Raw genomic sequence first — 18,196 nt, 5'->3', positions numbered from 1 at the left:
AAGTCATTTTGTCGAGAACTCTAGCGACATCTTGCGAGATTTTGCATCAAACAAACAAAGACACAAGGTGGCAGTAACAAGTTTAGTACAGCTAGTGTTTTATTTCCCGTGTTAAGAACCAAAGGATTTTAAACTTGAGATTTATTATATTTTTATCTCTGTCGCACAACAATTTTATATTCCCATTTAATTTAACAAGAAAACCTTGGAAGATTTAAAGTACTTTACAACACTATATATATCATGCAAAGATGGCCACAAATAGGTACCGCTTAACTCTGTTGTTAGACGTATAGAGTTCGTCCGTGACCTTACTTTAGAGTTTATTACCTATTTTAGGGACTTCCTGTTACCTTCTTCCGTAATGTAAAAATTTCAAACGTCCCTTCCTATTGAAAGAAAATACGTTACAGAGCAAGCTTTGCATCGAGTCTAGTGGTATAAAATAGAATCGAATAGAATGACCAAGCACCAGACTGAAAACTCAGGCAGCCCAGAGGAAACAATTTAGGCTGCAACATGGTCCAGCAGTTCACATGGGAAAACAGGATGAGCCTAACATACACATGCATCGAATGTATTGCACACGTTAGCCGTTGCCTTTGTGTTGATGACATAGCAATTGTCCACTAAATAAACTTTTATAAATTCGTGGAAAGCACAATTGGCCAGTTTGCGCAAACTCCATTGAACAAACACACTATAAATTCCAAAATTACAGCATCGTAAATTTCAAAATATTTGCCCTCAACAGTACCACTCTGTGTTGCACAAAGGTTGATTGGGCAATTATTAAGAACTGTTGGTTGTTCTACACAAGTGGCAGCTTACTAATTAACCAGTAGCATGCATACCCTATGCAATGCACTGCCAACAGATGGCAAAAATATGTTCAAAAATATAATTTTTTTGAGGAAAATTAAGGTGGATTTGATATTTATGCACAATACAGGGGATTAAACTGTCAGTTATAAATGTGTATAATTTCTGTTATATTTGTTTAAGGAGGGATTATGTCTCGTAAAAGAGTTTTTGCAATAGCTGCAGTTTCTATAGTTTCACTGTTCTGTGTTGCATGTCTAATCCGGAACCGCCAGCAGTCCGACATACATCCACGTAAGTTGTTCAACGTAACAGCGACAATGCAGCAAAATTGACAAACCATTTTTTCACAGGATCCATTCGTAAACCTGAAAATAAGGCGACATCTGACCTTCCACCATTTACATTTGAAGACCTGTCCGACAACAAATTTTCGTAAGTTGTTTTGTGAGCCAAAATAACCACTACACCAAACATTACAATCTGAAGCTTTACATATAATTTACCCTTTGTATATTCCATCAGTTACAGCTCATTTTATCCAAGCTGGGTGTCCCCATCGGAATACATTTACCGTGACGGCGAGGGAATTAAAATAGAAAACCTTGATGACGGATCGGTGAACGTAATAGTTCCCAACAGTTTCTACGTAAGTCTCATGTCCTGGAACTGCTGCTGTTTTCTGAGATGTTTTATGTCTTTGCAAATATTTAGCAACAAACAGGCGGTGCTGGGTGGTCTCTGTCCAACGACCTCCAGTTTCTTCTCGTCCGCACAAGTTACTTCAAGGGCTGGAGACATTCCTACAATGGTTCATACGCTATATATGACATCACCAAGTAAGATTTTGTGATTAAAATAAACTTATTATATCGTTTCACATAATTGGAAAATTCGCACCCTGTGCAAAAGTCAAAACCTATGGAATTACAGCCGTGTTTTTTTGTTGTTTTTTTTTCAGTCCTGTGCCGCTGTTGGAACTGACTGACGACAATATTCAGTACATGAGATGGTCCCCAACCGACCATGCCCTCGTATGGGTGAAAGAAAATGACTTATACTATTTGCCCAATGCCACACTAGGCAATGCGGGCGTGGTCAGGTTGACAAGTAATGGAGCGCAAAATCGAATCCTAAACGGGATTCCTGATTGGGTTTACGAAGGTGAGTGGAGATTCTTTTAAAAAGAGGTGGCTTACTTATACTCAATGTGTAGGTCCATGGTTTTGAGTAAGGGTCAAAGGATATACAAAAGATATATGAACAAATGATAGTTATGTTATCTTCTCGTGCTATTTACATATTATAGTTGGAATAATGTAAAGACATTTTTGTACAGAGGAGATGGTTTTCAGCACCAATAACATTTTCTGGTCACCTGACAGCAAATACATAAGTTACGTCATCACTGACGATACAAATGTGGAGTTAATCGAGTTTTCACGATACGACAAACGACAGTATCCGAAAATGGTAAAACAGTTTTTTCCTATTCATAAAATGAACCCCACGTGATCAACGATAAACAACAATTTATTTAAAGATGAAGGTGGCTTACCCCAAAGCCGGCACAGTCAACCCCAAAGTAACCGTCGTAGTTTACAACACCGTAAGTAACATGAACGATGATATCGTTGTGGAAGCGCCAACGGACTTGATTGGAGTGTAAGATATTTGCTCAAGGAAATCGTTTAATACCATGTATAAAGGAGGTAACAGATCAAATTCGCTTATCCGTGTTCCAGAGACCATCTCTTTAGTCGTCTGTACTGGTACCCAGACTCCAAAGCCTTTCTAATTTATTGGATGAATCGCATTTCTAATATAGCAGTTCCTCAGCTTTGTGAAGTGGACACTGGAAGTTGCCGAGTAATACAGGTTGTCAAAATAAGAAAATATTTATAGCAGTTCCTCAGCTTCAAAAAGGGTCGTACACGTTTACGTCGCTGTTTAACGGAAAAGCATAGTGTGGATAAGAGGTTCAATTGAATGACATTCCGTCGTATTTTATCAATGTCTACAGACACTCACTACTGCTCTCTAGCGTTTAAAGTTAATGACAAAAATGTAAAAGTTGTGACCACTATTTACGTATATAAACAAATATTCGCAGGCAGCGATTGAGGAAAGCACAACAGGTTGGATTGGGAACGGGGGAGTCCCGTTTAGACCAAGGTTATTCGACAACAGCGATCGATCCTTCTTCACAATCTTCTCCAACGAAGGTTTCTGGCACTTGGCACATGTTGATTTGACGGTACGAACGACTTGTTGTATATATGTTTTTTTACTTCTGTTGCTTCCAGGCATGCTGCCAATTACAATAACATTGATCTTTTGACGATAAAGTCTCGCTGTATGGCAGACGAAACGTCGGTGAAATAGACTTCGTTAAGTTTACGAGAATATCAGTTTTATTGTATAATATACGGTTTTGATTTACGAATCGTTATGTTACGTTTTTTGTAGAGCAACACAAGAAGCTTTCTCACCACAGGCTCACATGTGCTGACGTCACTTGATGCGTACGACGAAGCTAACGGTTGGCTGTACTTTCGTGCAGCGTACCCAAAACCAAGAAACCGTCTACTTTACAGGTACCTTTGTTCAATTACGCATAGACTTGATAGTCCACATCCTTAGTCACGAGGTGTCGATACGATTATCATGCATGTTATGGTATATCAGACAGGATTGTCGTACTGTGTGTGTCATTGGTGGATACAGAAGGTGGCGCCCCGGGTCGTCATTATTGCGCCACAGTAACTTTTCGATAGTTTTCGAAACACCTCACGATAAAATTCCTCGATTTGCCAGCTGGTCATTCTCGTTTATCAAGTATCGGCTTAAGAATATTGAGTACAGGTTATAGTGGCATAATAGACAGAGAAATAAAATAAATCAAAGCCACTTACATAGATACATTCCGACAATTCGGGGTCACAAACTTACGCTCCCTGCGTGGTTTAACTCTCAACACCCTATATCCGAACTGGTTCTCCACGTCTATTGACCATATGGATCTAAACGGGTTCAATAACATTTCTTTGTTTTTAATGCAGAGTGGATGTTAATAGCAACACGCCGGTAGCTGAAGATGAATGGGAGTGTATGACATGTAATCTGGACCAATCAAGGTAATGAAATGTCACAAATTTTCCCTCCCTTCATAATAGCTGGAAACCAATTTATATAAGCAGTTGCTACACATGTTTACGTTTTAATGAAAACCCTCTTGAAGAGTTGATATATACATAACTACGGGCGGGTACATAACGATACCATAAGCAGCTTTTACCTCATGGCGGTTTCTTTCATTCAACTCAAGCGGACTATTTTTTGGACTTGTATTCTGCCAAAAACAACGACCTACCTTACCCATAAAACCGTTATTACTGCAGGTGTCAGTGGGTGACACCAAGCTTCAGTCCAACTTTGAAATACGTTGTTTATAACTGTGGTGGTCTGGATGTGCCAATGTCCACATTACAACTTGTCGACAGCAGTGGAAATTACGGCGAGCCCGAGGTTGTTTACAACAACAGTGACCTCATCGAAAACAAGCAAACTGTAAGTTTTCAATTCCTCATATCAGGGCAAGCTATAAATTTTGGTAAGCAAAGTGGAGCCAATAATATGACCTGACGGCATTGCATGGTTGAGCATTGCTGGGCCATAGTGTTTCCAACTTCTTTTCTCCGTAAGGATGCTCCAAGTGTGGTGCCAAACGGATGACGGTGATTGTATAGTCACCACAAAGTGGAAGTCTTTGGCCGTTTGGTCAGCAAAGTCGTCTGAAAGTAACACTAGCTGAACTGACAAGACCTTATAGGTCGAAACAGTTGGTCATCTGTATGCAGCTTACACAATTTATAAATTTTGGATCCACACAAGTTTTTTTCTCATGTTTTCGAAGGTGAAATGGCCGACGAAAGAGTACGGTGAACTACAAAGCACAAGTGGAATAACAATTCTTTACCAACTTTTTAAGCCCATTGATTTCGATGAAAATAAGAAATATCCATTGCTTATCGAGGTATACGGCGGACCAGGATACCAAAAAGTGCAAGACAGGTACAGTTTTCCGTTTTCTATCGACCATGGGATAGGGGATCTTAGAAAGAAATTAACACCACAAGTTTATGATGAAGATGGTCCGTCAGTTGGGCTTCGACGCATATGGTCAGTCAGTATGAGGTTATTGTGGCAAGTCTTGATGCGAGAGGAAGCGGCTATCGAGGGGACGATATTATGCATATGCTCTACAAAAAAATCGGTAAGTTAGAAATGCCACCAGTATTTTACCCTTTCAAAAGTTTTTAAACCAAGCCCCGTACGAGTCTTATTTTGTTGCATCTTTCAACGAAATTTTAAGGAAAAGAACGACGTCACAGAAATGACTGTTTTAATTTTATTTGAAATTCTATTTGAATAAGATCTGAAGATGCTTATTTTGAGCGAAACATGTATTCTTCACAATAAATGCTTTTGACACGAGGTTACTTTATATTGTAATTCTGTTTTAATTTTATCGCTTTTTGCCGTCTAAAGCGAAGTGTATCAACTCGTTTGGGCCCAAGGACCAACAAACCAACTTAGTAAAATTTGTAGACTCCAACAACATCGATTTAAACAAAATGCTTTACCGGATTTCCAGTTGAGAAACCTTGGTAAAAATGTGTTCTTTTTCGCGCCAGGACAACTTGAAAAGAGAGACACGACAGAGGTCGCACAACACCTTGCCAGCAAACCGTGGATTGATGAAACGCGTGTTGCGGTTTGGGGGTGGAGTTACGGAGGTTACACGACCACCTTTACTATATGTAAGAATTTCTGTTCCTAAGAGTTTTCGCACAAAAACCTTACTTGGAATTAATCTTTTTTATGCTAGGATAATTAAAACTGTACAGAAATCAGCTGAGGCTCACAACACTCAATGTGGATATTTATATTTTTTCAGCTGAAGGATCTGGCGTCTTTAAGTGCGGATTTGCAGTTGCTCCTTTGGCGACAAGATTCCTGTACGGTACGTTGTCTTCCAGCAACAACTTTAACACGATAGCGCGGTTTAAATATGCACTTTATTGTCACAATCGCAGAAAAACTATATCCTAAAACATTTAACTTTGTATACAGACAGCATTCACACAGAGCGCTACATGACAATGCCGAATGACAACGTGGATGGATACGAAAAATGCTCGATCCTTAACTCAAATTTGCAAAACTTTAAAAAGGTCATAATTAATAGTTGCACACTATAAGTACTAATATGTACCTACACACAAGTTTATATGACCGCAAAGTTAACAGTACTATTGCATATAAACTTTGGCTGTTATTCACAGGCGCAATATTTCATCATACACGGGACTGCAGACGACAACGTCCACTTCCAAAACGCAGCACTTATAACAAAGGCGCTAGTAGAAGCTGACGTGGATTTTGGCGACTTCGTAAGTGCATTTAGACTAGTGCAGCGGTGCACAACCTGCGGCCGCGGACGCTATTTTTTGCGGCCGTGCACATTTATATCAAAATATATGCATTGGCGGCCGTCGTTGCTTCTGAAACTTGTTTTTCTAGCGGTCTCAAGAGTTAAGCTTTTAATTAGGCCCATTTCCATTTCCGCGTCATACACATTCGTTCGCTGTAGCGAGTAGTAACTGGTGCAGCCACCGCAACCGAGACAAAGCGCAACAATATGGATGGTGACGTCATAAAACATCAATAGTATATCGGTGAATTGTTATGTACGCATGTACAGTTGTCGAAAAGCTAAACAGTGGAATCGCTCAGTCATGTCGCTGAAACCTAAAAGGTTGTTAAAACAAGAGAAAAGGGCGTTTAATCCCAAATGGGAAGTGGATTATTTTATGATGGAGACGTGAACCTAGCGTGCAAGAACAAGGCAGTCATTGAATAATTCGACATTTCATTACATTGTAATATACATAATTTGGCAAATGTAAATAATGAATAGTGCACATTTTTCAGGTATGGAATCATTTCCATTCCTTTCTTATATTGCTCACGTCAACTTGTCGTAATTATCAGGAGTATATCGTTGAAAAAGCAGTATATTCAGTGGCGGCCGTTAGCACACAGTAGTGTGTGTGTTGCGGCCGGCAATAGTAAAAAGGTTGTGCACCCCTGGACTAGTGGTTCTCCGTCCCTTGCAATTTTTGCATAAATTTAGACTTATAATATCTTGTCTCAAGAACTGACAACAATTTAGAAAGATCTTCAAGATCTTCGCGGTTCAATCGCAATTGCTTATCGAAACTGGGGTCTTCCCCACGCTGAAAACGGCTAAAGAAATTATTTTAATATTTTATACCAAACTCTAACTTTCCACAGCATCTCATATGGTAGTTGTATTAAAATAGTTTTACCCATATCAACCCCACAGCTTCATGCTGCAATTAACTGCATGATGTTGATAGTATTATGCCGACGAAGCCCATTCCATCAATTCCGGTTCGAACGCCAATGACCACATTTACAAGCAACTTACGAGAAGAGTTCGCCAGTGCTTCAACCTTCCGAAACCCGCTGTACAGAAAAAGACACCTTATGCCAAACCGTTTGTTGATCACGATGTGAAAGATGGGACAGTAGCAAAAACACCCGTCGTTTTCTATGACGAAATTCGTGATACCAGTGCTGATGATGAAGGGAGAATGTAAATGGGACGTTTAATTGGTTGAATGAGTTGAAACGTTGAGGCAGCGTTGACTAAACAGAAATACTGTTTTGTGTAAATCCACTTCGATATTTAGGTTATTGTATTTTTAATTTAAATATCTTACTTCTCTAATTCAACTATATTTGGTGTAAAATTGTGCACGTTCTTAGCAAATAAATAACAACTACACACATTGCTTGCGAGACTCGATTTCAACGATCGTAAAGCTGTTTTTGATAACATAGGTTTAGATGCCAATTCATGTGTACGCCAACATCTATCATCTATAAAACAATTAACAAAGTTGATCCAGCATCAGACTTAATCCAGCATCAGATTAAAGTGAAAGTTTGTCTGAAAGAAGTTTATTGGGCAAAACAGTGGTCAACAAATCGTGAAAAACAAACAACTCGCAAAATAAGTCCACACACAGTGAAAAACACCCCAGCACATTCCAAAACAGAAGTAAATGATTTAAACCATGGCTTCGTTGCAAAACAAGCGCCACCCTCAAAGGGCATTTGACGTAAGTGTGCGAAACAACGAAGGACCCCAACCTTATTTAGTACTAAGAACCGGTTTAACGAAAGTATATGCAAAGTAAACGTATAAATTAGAACTCTTCATAACGCTGTACGATCAGTGACAGGCTGCAGTCAAATTAAAACAATACCAAGCGATGTTATTGGTAGCTCGACAAGTGTGCAACCTGCATTCGCAGCTGTGTTAATCATGTCCAAAATCATAGCTGCGAAATTGATCCATGTTTTTCTGTATAGAAACAGGTTACAAATGCCACACGAACCGACACCCGCCCGCGGCCAGGAGGATAGGGACCCCTGTGTGATTAATAAGGACATCTCTATTGATATTTTAGGCTATTCTGGTCGATATTAAAATCATGTCGCACCGAGCTGAAATCAATCACACGTAACACCTCATGCTTTTTATGGCAACACCCAGCTGCAGCATTTCCGCTATGCGTGTTAATTAAAAGAAAAGGAAAAAACAAAACCAGCAGGCCTCAGAAGAAATTGTAAAATGTCCAATAAACGAAGTTGAAAATGGCGAACGAAGCCGGGAAGGCGATCCGAGCCACTTTGTCTATAATGCTCACGTCTCTGATCGCAGGTACTTTTAGCGTTTTGAGGGTTTTTCGAGCGCGCGTCGTTAAGTTGTAGGACTTGCCCACACTTTTGGCATCTTGGTTGCTGTTGCCCCGTCGCCGACTGCTGAAACTGTACCTGCTTGTGCGACGCCCTTTGCCCTAAAAATGGTGGATATTGAAGTTGTAAAATCAACTTCCTACACATTGAACCATCACTTGTTAACCTTAAAACATGAAGTGGTCTTACTAATGGCAGTCTTAATGCACGGTGTAACCAAATATGTGGTAACACACAATATATTATGTAAGTACTTTTTGCGGGGAAATATAGTAATAGCGTAATCAAGCTGCCCGACGTTCAAGGGGTTGAAAAATATTAAATGACGCGTTGAAACATGGAACAACTTCTTGTTTACTTTACACACCTGCGTGCGAATACTGACTTGTCGCCTTCGAGGGCCGTTGGCGTGCCTTGCGGTAAGACTAGGGGTTGACATTACCCCTGGTGTATGCAAACCTCTTCTGTCAGTTGGCGACTGGACCGATGCTACGTCGATATGGTTTACTTCGTTCACGCTCGTACTGAACTGGGCTGTAAAGTTGGCCGATTTTTCTTTTTCTTCTTCCTATGTATGATGGAAATTTTAATAAGATTGATTAATGTGTCCAATTTTCCATTATTATTGTACGAATTTTCATTTTGATGATAATAATATAAACACTCCATCTCTTAAAAAGAAAATGCAAACGCAACAAAACGCTTTGTGTGATAAAGACGGTAAGTTTGGCCCCATTTAGCGAGTTTGTATCATGTTTTGACACAATTATCTTCACCAAGCCTCGTTGAAAGGTTCTTTGAATTTACCTCGAGAGCGTCCAGGATCCTTTGCCTCAACCTTTTCTGGGTTATTCTGGCGATATTTCCATAATATGTGCAGTTCACCATCGCGTATTCCAGAAGGGCAAGAAAGACGAACACGAAGCAGCAAATAAGATAAACGTCCAACGCTTTGATGTCCGGAATCTTGGGCAGAGATTGACGAACGTTGGTACTGATAGTTGTTATGGTCAAAACGGTGGTAATTCCTGTCAAAAACACGTTTTTATCGCATTTGGAAACCTCCTACCCTTGTTATGTTATATCAAACATGACTTAACAACTCGAATTGGACAAAAAATTTTAGACTGCGACTCAAACAAATAACGATTTTGCGCCGTGATTGCAACATATCTTCCAAAGACGCTTACGATTTAGCGCAGGAATAATTGCACAAAAATAGAATTATGTTGCCACAGCGAAAATACAAACGCTATTTGTAGTGGAACAAGTGTTTTTACATTCATTACTAACGTCATTGAATATACGGATTTGGCTATATTTACCGAGAGCGACCCTTGCGGCCGTTGCTTCATGGTTGATCCAAAACGAAACCCAACTAAGAATGGTGATGAGAGAGCAAGGCAGATACGTTTGTAGAATGAAGAAGCCGATGTTTCTCTTCAGTTTAAAGCTGAGGGATACACGTGGATAGGAACCTAACAAAGAAACAAGCAGTTGTAGTAATAGAAGAAGTTTTCTTGAAAAATAAGTGACTTTATGATCGTCGCTGGTGCAAGTCTTGTACGAGCTGAGCCAAAAACCAGGAAAGATTAGGAAACAACATATGTAATCTTTATGGTTTGATCAGCAATAATAATGCACCCATTGAAAATGGTGTTTATCGATCGCATAGCCGTGACAGATTTTACAGAATAAAACTGATGGGCGTGGACATGATAATGGAAAGAGCAATCGCTTTGATGTTCCCTTTGAATAATCGCTTTGGCGGAGCTTTCACGCAGAATTTATACATGTAATGACTTAATCTATATCTTAACGTTTGTGAGAATTTTACCACTCAGAAATTTACCATAGGTTTAGGTCGCGTGTTACAATGCATCTAATATTATCAAATGCATTAATGCAGTTGGCCGCTCCCGCACTGCGCAGAAATAATCGCCTGTTAGCAACCGTACACATGATTAAACACCGTGTTACGGTTTTCTTCAAAATCTTTTATTCTGCGAATTGGTGACGTGCATATAAGCCGCGCTGTCGATATCATGCATGTGATGGGCGTAACATTACGATAAGACGACATGGTTTTCCATCTAAAGTTAATTTATTGAATTTTACGTTCGGATAAAATTCGATGTGGCTTTACCAATGACAAGGTAGCTTCGGACACGGTACAGCTGGTCTTCGTTGCGTTACAAATGTGATACTGCCCGAACGTTTGGCTTTATGGCTATGTTGTTCAAGTTAACACACACACAAAGTGCTTTAAAATGTTACGGTGTAATGTTTATATTGCGAAGTATGTATGAGCGGTGCTGATATTTTTCACACTAATTATCGTATCTACTTTCGCATCAGAAAGTTCAACAGAATTGTGATTAAAAATATCACAATGCGAATGTATATCTTTCATCTTATATTTGATATTTTCTGAAATACCATAACAAAGTATGTTTTCAAACCATAATTGACAAGTTTACACAAAATTGGGAGATATATAGCAAGCATACAACAGGTTTCTGATCTTTCCGACTAACCGGTTGCAAAAGTCTTGTTTTTTATGAGAAGTTTGTAGTCGGTGACTTGAAACTGCGCGAGCTTGAGGTTGGAAATTCCGGTCACATTTCCTAGCATGTAGAAACTGATGTCTGAAGTTGTATAACCGTCTGTATGTAACAAAGCACTGTATCAATTTCCAGTAAGGAAGGGAATCAAATTCAAAGAAATCCAAACAAGTGTTTAACATGGGAAAATGTAAAAGAAAAAGGACGAAAAGTTAATTATTTTGCATTTACAGTTTTACTCGTTTCAGTTACAAAAGCCGCAGCAAGCGGGTTACTGTTGGTACAATTATGTCGTCTGTGATCAATTTTGCCAGGAATGCTTATTTTTATTAATGCCATAACATCAAAGCTTCCCAACTTTACGGAAATCGATACAGAAATATGAAGAATGGACAACAGTCAAATGGGAGAACTGCGTGAAAACCTTTTAAATTCCCATATACTCTGGCCTGTCTGAAATACATCTTTAAAAGCAACTTACAACTTTCAATCTCCAATGTGCAGTTCTGCTCATCTAGTGGATAGCGACGAAGGTTCATCATGCATGCAAGATCCGTTGTCACTCTAGAGAGATACAGCTGTTTGTTTTTGATGATCTTACTGAGATTGGGTCCGTTGTAGATTAGAAAGTTAACAATTTCAAAACTCTACTCGACTCGAAAAACAAAAATTATACCTGATATTGGCGGGTTTAATTCGAGTCAATTCTAACGATAAATTTTGGACTCTATAGTTTACACTATGTACAGATGAAGAAGCTCAAAAGGCAACGCCAATAAAAGAGCGGTAAATGAAAAAAAAGTCTAAAGTCCGTCAAAAACTATCAAAGAAACTTTTAATGATAGTAAAAAGATTAAAGAAACTTTATTTTAATGATAGTGTTAGTACAAGCCCCATTTCATAACACCAATCACCTTAGACCATAAAACACTGTTCCGTCTGGTTGGATCCTGAGCATCCTGTTTTTTCTTGTGATAGTGTGGATGTACGACTTTTTGTCATTTACGAAATATGTGTCGGGAACCTGCACACAATAAAATTAACGAAGTTTATAAACGTAAAAAGCTCCCTTTCAGCCCCTACTTGTTCTCTAGAGATTTGCTTTATGAACTAAAAGGTAGTTTTGTGACATTTATGGCGCATATTATTACTTGTCCGCTTTGTGTGTACCCTACTATGTGTTATCGGAAATTCCAGGGGGATTTAAGCCGTAGAAATGAAGCGTATAGGTTACGGATCTGGCTGATCAAAAATCGTTATCTTTCCTGTTCATTTCAAAACGCAGTTATCGCAAAAGTCCACATCCGCGATTTTTCATCAGCCGAAAGATATCAATTTTCGTCAAACGGGGCACGCCGGACTCGAAAGTACGTTTCATTATAAGTACAACGGCGCGCCGTTTCGGGACGAGCCAAGTTCGTTAGGCGCATAAATAATTAAGAACATGGTCCTACCGCCGAACGCCAACCGAAAAATTTATTAAACCCAAAATTAGTTATAAACAAAAATTAAACGAAACAAAAGCGACTTACAGACACTCTTCAGCTCAGTTATTTTACTTTTGGCTAAAGGAATATTTTTATCTCATCATAAAAGTTCATTTTTTAGTGCAATAGAGAACATGTATTTCGGCTATTGGTGTTGTTTTCGTGTTGTTTTGCTCCCCTTTCCATGTAATTTTGTTTAGCAAACAGAATTCTTTGCCCAACAACAACTTGAATGTCTATTGATGTTTAAACTAGCTTAAATGACGGAAATCCAATTATACTGACGTTGATGGACGCAATAAGCTTAGCGCCGTGGCTGGTTACCAGAAGGCTGAATCCACGACAGCTACTTTCCATCATTAAAACGCAATTACACAGATTGCGACGTTACGCAACTTCTACCTGAAACCTGAACGCAAACGAATGGTCGATATTTCTTCGCCATTCTCACATTTTTAGGGCATTTGTCTCACATTCTTTTACCGCATTTGTATAATCATTACAACCCATTTATTTCTCTGTAGACAAAATTACCAATCTTGGAAAAGAATATTCAAAAAGTCACAGTTGGCCGAAATCTGTCGAAAGAGACAGTTGAGCACATGGTTGGCAACAGAAGTTAAGAAATCGTTTTTATGTGGAATCGTCCAGGGGCGCAATTCGATTACCGCTCATTTGTTCGCGGGCGAAGGTCGATGAACGTCTTTCGATTAGGGAACGCCGTCAAGTCTCGACAGGCTTAACCGGATTGCCGGTTAATTTGTCCCCTCCCTTGTGACCATCTCGGATCGTTGCCATGCTGTGGCATTTGCCCTTGCTGCATAGTGGTGAAGATTGCTTGTTGAAACCTCCCGACCCTATCGTTGCCGCGTCCCCAAGAGTGCGCGCCAAAAAGGGGAATTCTATGACGTCCCAGCGAGAACTTGACGTCCGTTACAACCATTACCTTTTACCGGGATAAATGGAACAAAGGTTGGGGGCCATTACCACCGCCGTTGTCAATATTTCGAAGTTTTTGCCTAATGGAAAGACCGTGAAACGACAAGGGCTCAAGGGTAAAATGTTTTAAGGCTTCCTAACTTTTTGTGACCGACGAAAGGTCGGTGGGGAATTTAACAATAGTTGAAGAACTAGGGCATTCCCATTATAGGCCCAACTCTCTGTCAATAACCTTTCGCAAGCTACAAAACTTGATGTTATTTGCGACACTGATTTTAAAGTAGGTTTACAATGAATAAATCTAGCTTACCCAAATTTTGTCTACTACGTTATTGTCCAGCGTTAAGTTCATTGGAATCCCTTCAAATGCCAATCGACTATCCAACCATTGTTGGTGAAAGTAAAGTGTCAGGGTGTAGTCCTAAAAATCACAAAAAAATCGGTTAAAGTGCAAGACATAACATATTGAACATCTAAGAATAGTTTAAATCAAGTAAATGAAAAAAAATATTAATTCATGCATGTTTCATTAGGATTTATTCTTTATAAGTTTTCCAAAAAAAACTTCAAGATATAAGCTTATTTCCACAACAAACTTAAATATCTTGTCTGTTGTTGGACAAAACTATAAACACTATGCTAACTTGCTTAGTAGCTGTAGAGGAATCTAGCCCTCGGTTCGGCATTGTTTTATTATCTGCGACAGCAAATTACTTTGGTTCGCATATATCATGAAGCAACAAGGCTCAGATTGAAGTCAAATAGATTATTTGAATAAGAAACAGACGATGCTTACATAAGCGAAATCGATTTTTTTACAAATAAATCTGCTGACTTCAATCTGAGCCTTGTTGCTTCATGATAAACACTATGCTACATGTGAAATCACGCAAAAGAAACGGCCAAACCTTTCATTAAAGGGTTTTATGTTTTCTATCTTGCGTTGAGGCCTCTGCTAAGTTAAAGCTATAGTATGGGATAGATACACGGATGGTAACCCTCTGTCCAGGCGTGCAAGGAGCTTATCTTCGGAAAAATCTGGTTGGCGGCGTTTTGTCAGTTGTTTTGAAATAAAAACTTTCGCTTTGAATATACGTGCAATAATGTTCAGAATACGTTAAGGTGGTGTCCAATCGTTTCGATTAAGTGGGTTTACTATTAAAGGCTGTGTTTTTTTTACCGGTGGAGCAAGTCTTGGCATCACTATGTCGCAGATAGCATAGAATTTGTATCACGAACTGTGTTGTATGATGTAGTACAAAACAAGGCATTCATATATAGAGGGCTACCAGTCTTCAGTGACAGGATCGTCCTCGGCGGGCGTCCAACATAATGCAATGAGGCAGTTTCCCCGTTACAAATAACTAGTGTTCTCACCATGTTCACTTCAGAGACTTTGTCGATGCTCGCTACTTCGATGTTCATCCCCACTGCAAGAGGGTCAGCTGCAACACACATACGTAGGAAAATCGATCAGTGATACAGAACGGGTTCTACTGGCTGTTGTGTTTTGATTACTGCGGTCAGATAGAAGAGGTTTTGAAGTACCCGGTAATCCGCAGTAATCCGCACTCGTGCGGCTGCCCGCAAAACTTTATTGAGTATCGATTTGAGAGTCACAAAGTGCAGAATCTTGTGAGTCGGCCTCGACTGAAGGTGTTGTGGCGAGCTGCCCCTGTCGAGTACGGGGGATTTGCGAAGATTTGATCGCGATATCGTTATAACTCGATTGGGGCTTTGGTTAAGCCTGTGATTGACGTTCATCAGATTTAAACCAGGAAACGTTCAAGCAATCAAGGGTGGTAGAAAGGGGACACTTGATTAATTAAACTTCCAGTCACTCACTTTAATCGACACCTAGAATTCAGTTTAATTAAAGTCTTGATCTTTGGGTTCCGTAAAATGAGTGGAAAAGCCTTTTTGTTCGATTAAATAGGCGATACATTCCCATAGTTTATGCCAAGATTACTTTGGTCAACGTATTCCGATTAACCCCTGTCAAGTTACGCATTTTAGTAAAGTGTCTGTTCGTTATGATTCGACGTTTAAACCAACTGATGTTGTCAGTCATCAGGTGTTGTCACCAAAGAGGAAAAATGGCAACAAGGGAATGGTAAACACCTGCTGGAGCTGATTAGATTTGTCCTTCGGGGGAAAGGCGTAATAAACGCCTCGCTTACTTGATATAGGTAATGCCATCGCGATTTTCAAGAATTTCCAATTATGGCTCGCTTTTCTACCAGTTTAACCCATGACTGTGCGCAACATTCACAAAAACATTTAAATATATTTTTAAGTGTACAGATTTGAACGAAAATATCTTCCAATGATTTTGTATTTCGGGGGGGGGGAGGGGGGGGGGGGGTTGCCAATCCTTTACCAGCGCAAAATCAATCACTTGCACATATGCAGTCTTATCGCTAAAACATGCGGGATTGCAGCCTCCATTAGTGACCTAAACCCAAGCATTCTGTCGTATTTAAAAAGATTAAGACGTTTCATTATCGGCTGGGTTCAAATGCGCCGCTCTATTTAGTGGGCCGAACCAAAAAGGCAATTTTTGCTGAAGGTTTTCTGTTGATTTTGATTCGCATATTCTAAGCTGCTTAGTATTTATGCTTGCTATGTTTGCAACCACATTAAAGAGCAAATTGTGATAGAAAAAGATACAAAAAATGACCAACACGTAAGCAACATTAAAATGGATTTTACGCCATTCCCAATAAGCCTTAGTCACACCAAGATTGAACCACGTATCAATACAAAGAAAGAAGTGATTACAACTCTTCCCACCTCCGTATTGGGGTCGTAACCTTATGTCGTAGCCTTCACCGAGCAAACTATCGAGAGTGTTTTTGATTTTCTTTTGCAAACTGTCGTTCGCCCGAGAATTCGCAGCAGATCTGAAGTGAAAGTGGAATTTTAAACGTTTATTCTCTATTAGTTCTTGATGAACGTTACACACAAATAATGCTTATATTACTTTACATTATGGATGTCCTCGCACACGTGGTCCTGTGCTTCAAAGTTACACTGATGTTTCCTATTTAATCAAATTGAACTGAGCATTGAAAAGAAAAAAAAAATATGTAGATATATTGTTGCTTAGAGCGTTTTGCAATGCAAGTCTAAAACGCTAAAAATAAGTTTAGCCCTAAATTGTATTCAGACATTATGCGTTTTATTTGGCCTGGGAGTTAATTTTTAAACAGGAAACAGAAAAAAAACAAACCTTGCCAAGACTGGCAGGATCACAAACCACACGAAACCCTTCAACATCTCCAATAATGCAGCCTACTTAAGTGGAATCACGAAAGTACTATAGGAAACGATTGCATGAAAATGAACACGTAACCCTGCACACTATTCGCACGTATACAAAATGTCGTTTTGCTGCTGTGAACAAAAAAGAAAATTAAAATTATCAAACCATTTCACATGGTATTTAATATTGAACTGGCAATTGTTAAAGTGCTTGTAATGGAATGTCAGTTAAACCAGTGCTTCCCAACCAGCTATTTCAGGTGGGTCGCGAAGCATTTCTAAATGTTACAGTTTTCTATTAGATCACGCAATTATTGCATTATAATTGTTTTTTATTCGTTTAGTCATATCTCATTGTGGGTTGCACAATAAAACTTGCATTAAAAGTGGGTCGCGAACTGAAGCAGGTTGGGAAGCACTGAGTTAAACTATGAATTTTGCCTTGTATGGATTAGTTTCTAGACACTAAATGTTGTTTAGAGACGTTTTTAAACAACCTAATTCCAAAATAAATGGAAATCACAACAAAACTAAACTAAAGAAAGACACGTTTACAATAGGTTTTGACATTAAAAGGGAAAATATGTAAGTTATCGTGCATGTTGTTTGACCCAACACAAACCTAGCTTGTAAAAGCAGTCAATTTACACCGTATAAAGCGACTGCACATCTTGCATTATTCACAAGCACGCCGCCGCGGCTGCTTCAACTGCGACCGGAGAAAACCGACTAAAGTAAACTTCCTGAGCTTGAAACTTCCAAAAATACAATCCTTCATAGCGAAAAAGCGGAACAAAATGTTCAAGTTGTCATTTATAAAGTACAACGCGACCTGCATTTCGGAACATTTTTACTTGCATCAACTTATATACAGCCTGCATTTCTACTGCATTTGGTGCAAGCCATGAAAAGAGGCTTGCATTCCGTGCTTGCTCGTCTTCAAAACGTGAAAACAACACTACACTGACCAAAACTAATCCATCTTCGCTTTCGAGACACTGAAATTACTGCATTGATTGTTGGCCCAACGCAATATTCACGTATGGCTCTCGGTAAATGCAAGAGCCCTAGCATGAATGCAGGGAAGACACGGTCGCGCTGGCAGTTATCAATAAATGTAATTTCCTTGCCTTTTGACGCAACGAAATATCGATCTTCTCCAATGCTGGGCGTTACGCGCAGGAAAAAACGAACTCTTTTTACCTCTGCACGTGCAGATGGTAAGAGGGAAGGTTGCAGGGAGTTGTGGCTTTCCTGGCAGTCGAC

The 18,196-nt window shown here is 39.4% G+C and overlaps 2 protein-coding genes across 2 annotated transcripts; one reads left to right on the top strand and one right to left on the bottom strand.

Moving 5' to 3' along the window:
* The first annotated feature begins 1,013 nt into the window (after positions 1–1,013).
* Positions 1,014–7,511, top strand: LOC145914579 (dipeptidyl peptidase 4-like). Its single transcript, XM_083002402.1, has 19 exons — positions 1,014–1,116; positions 1,176–1,257; positions 1,348–1,471; positions 1,537–1,661; positions 1,784–1,986; positions 2,162–2,295; positions 2,366–2,487; positions 2,568–2,700; positions 2,936–3,079; positions 3,292–3,419; positions 3,885–3,959; positions 4,224–4,392; positions 4,739–4,896; positions 4,974–5,098; positions 5,520–5,645; positions 5,783–5,848; positions 5,959–6,059; positions 6,171–6,278; positions 7,269–7,511. The coding sequence occupies exons 1-19, from the start codon at positions 1,014–1,016 to the stop codon at positions 7,509–7,511; spliced, it is 2,469 nt and encodes an 822-aa protein (XP_082858528.1).
* Positions 7,512–8,534: 1,023 nt separating this feature from the next.
* Positions 8,535–16,945, bottom strand: LOC145914578 (gamma-aminobutyric acid receptor subunit beta-3-like). Its single transcript, XM_083002401.1, has 11 exons — positions 16,899–16,945; positions 16,460–16,569; positions 15,044–15,111; positions 13,977–14,087; positions 12,155–12,264; positions 11,722–11,804; positions 11,214–11,342; positions 10,002–10,154; positions 9,484–9,704; positions 9,044–9,244; positions 8,535–8,777 (listed from the first exon to the last, which is right to left on the bottom strand). The coding sequence occupies exons 1-11, from the start codon at positions 16,943–16,945 to the stop codon at positions 8,535–8,537; spliced, it is 1,476 nt and encodes a 491-aa protein (XP_082858527.1).
* Between the last annotated feature and the right edge of the window lie 1,251 nt (positions 16,946–18,196).

The sequence above is a fragment of the Ascidia mentula genome, chromosome 9 (assembly GCF_947561715.1).
Source record: "Ascidia mentula chromosome 9, kaAscMent1.1, whole genome shotgun sequence".
Lineage (NCBI taxonomy): Eukaryota > Metazoa > Chordata > Ascidiacea > Phlebobranchia > Ascidiidae > Ascidia > Ascidia mentula.
The sequence above is the reverse complement of the archived record's forward strand: the minus strand, read 5'-3'. Positions and strand labels throughout refer to the sequence as shown.

Excerpts from the sequence above, each read along its gene's own strand:
- LOC145914578 (XM_083002401.1), bottom strand. The coding sequence starts at position 16,945 with ATGTTGAAGGGTTTCGTGTGGTTTGTGATCCTGCCAGTCTTGGCAAG. Across the intron at positions 11,343-11,721 it reads CACATTGGAGATTGAAAGTT|ACGGTTATACAACTTCAGAC; the intron begins GTAAGTTGCTTT and ends TGTTACATACAG. Across the intron at positions 9,245-9,483 it reads GGATCCTGGACGCTCTCGAG|GAAGAAGAAAAAGAAAAATC; the intron begins GTAAATTCAAAG and ends CATCATACATAG.
- LOC145914579 (XM_083002402.1), top strand. The coding sequence starts at position 1,014 with ATGTCTCGTAAAAGAGTTTTTGCAATAGCTGCAGTTTCTATAGTTTCA. Across the intron at positions 1,117-1,175 it reads GCAGTCCGACATACATCCAC|GATCCATTCGTAAACCTGAA; the intron begins GTAAGTTGTTCA and ends ATTTTTTCACAG. Across the intron at positions 1,258-1,347 it reads CTGTCCGACAACAAATTTTC|TTACAGCTCATTTTATCCAA; the intron begins GTAAGTTGTTTT and ends ATATTCCATCAG.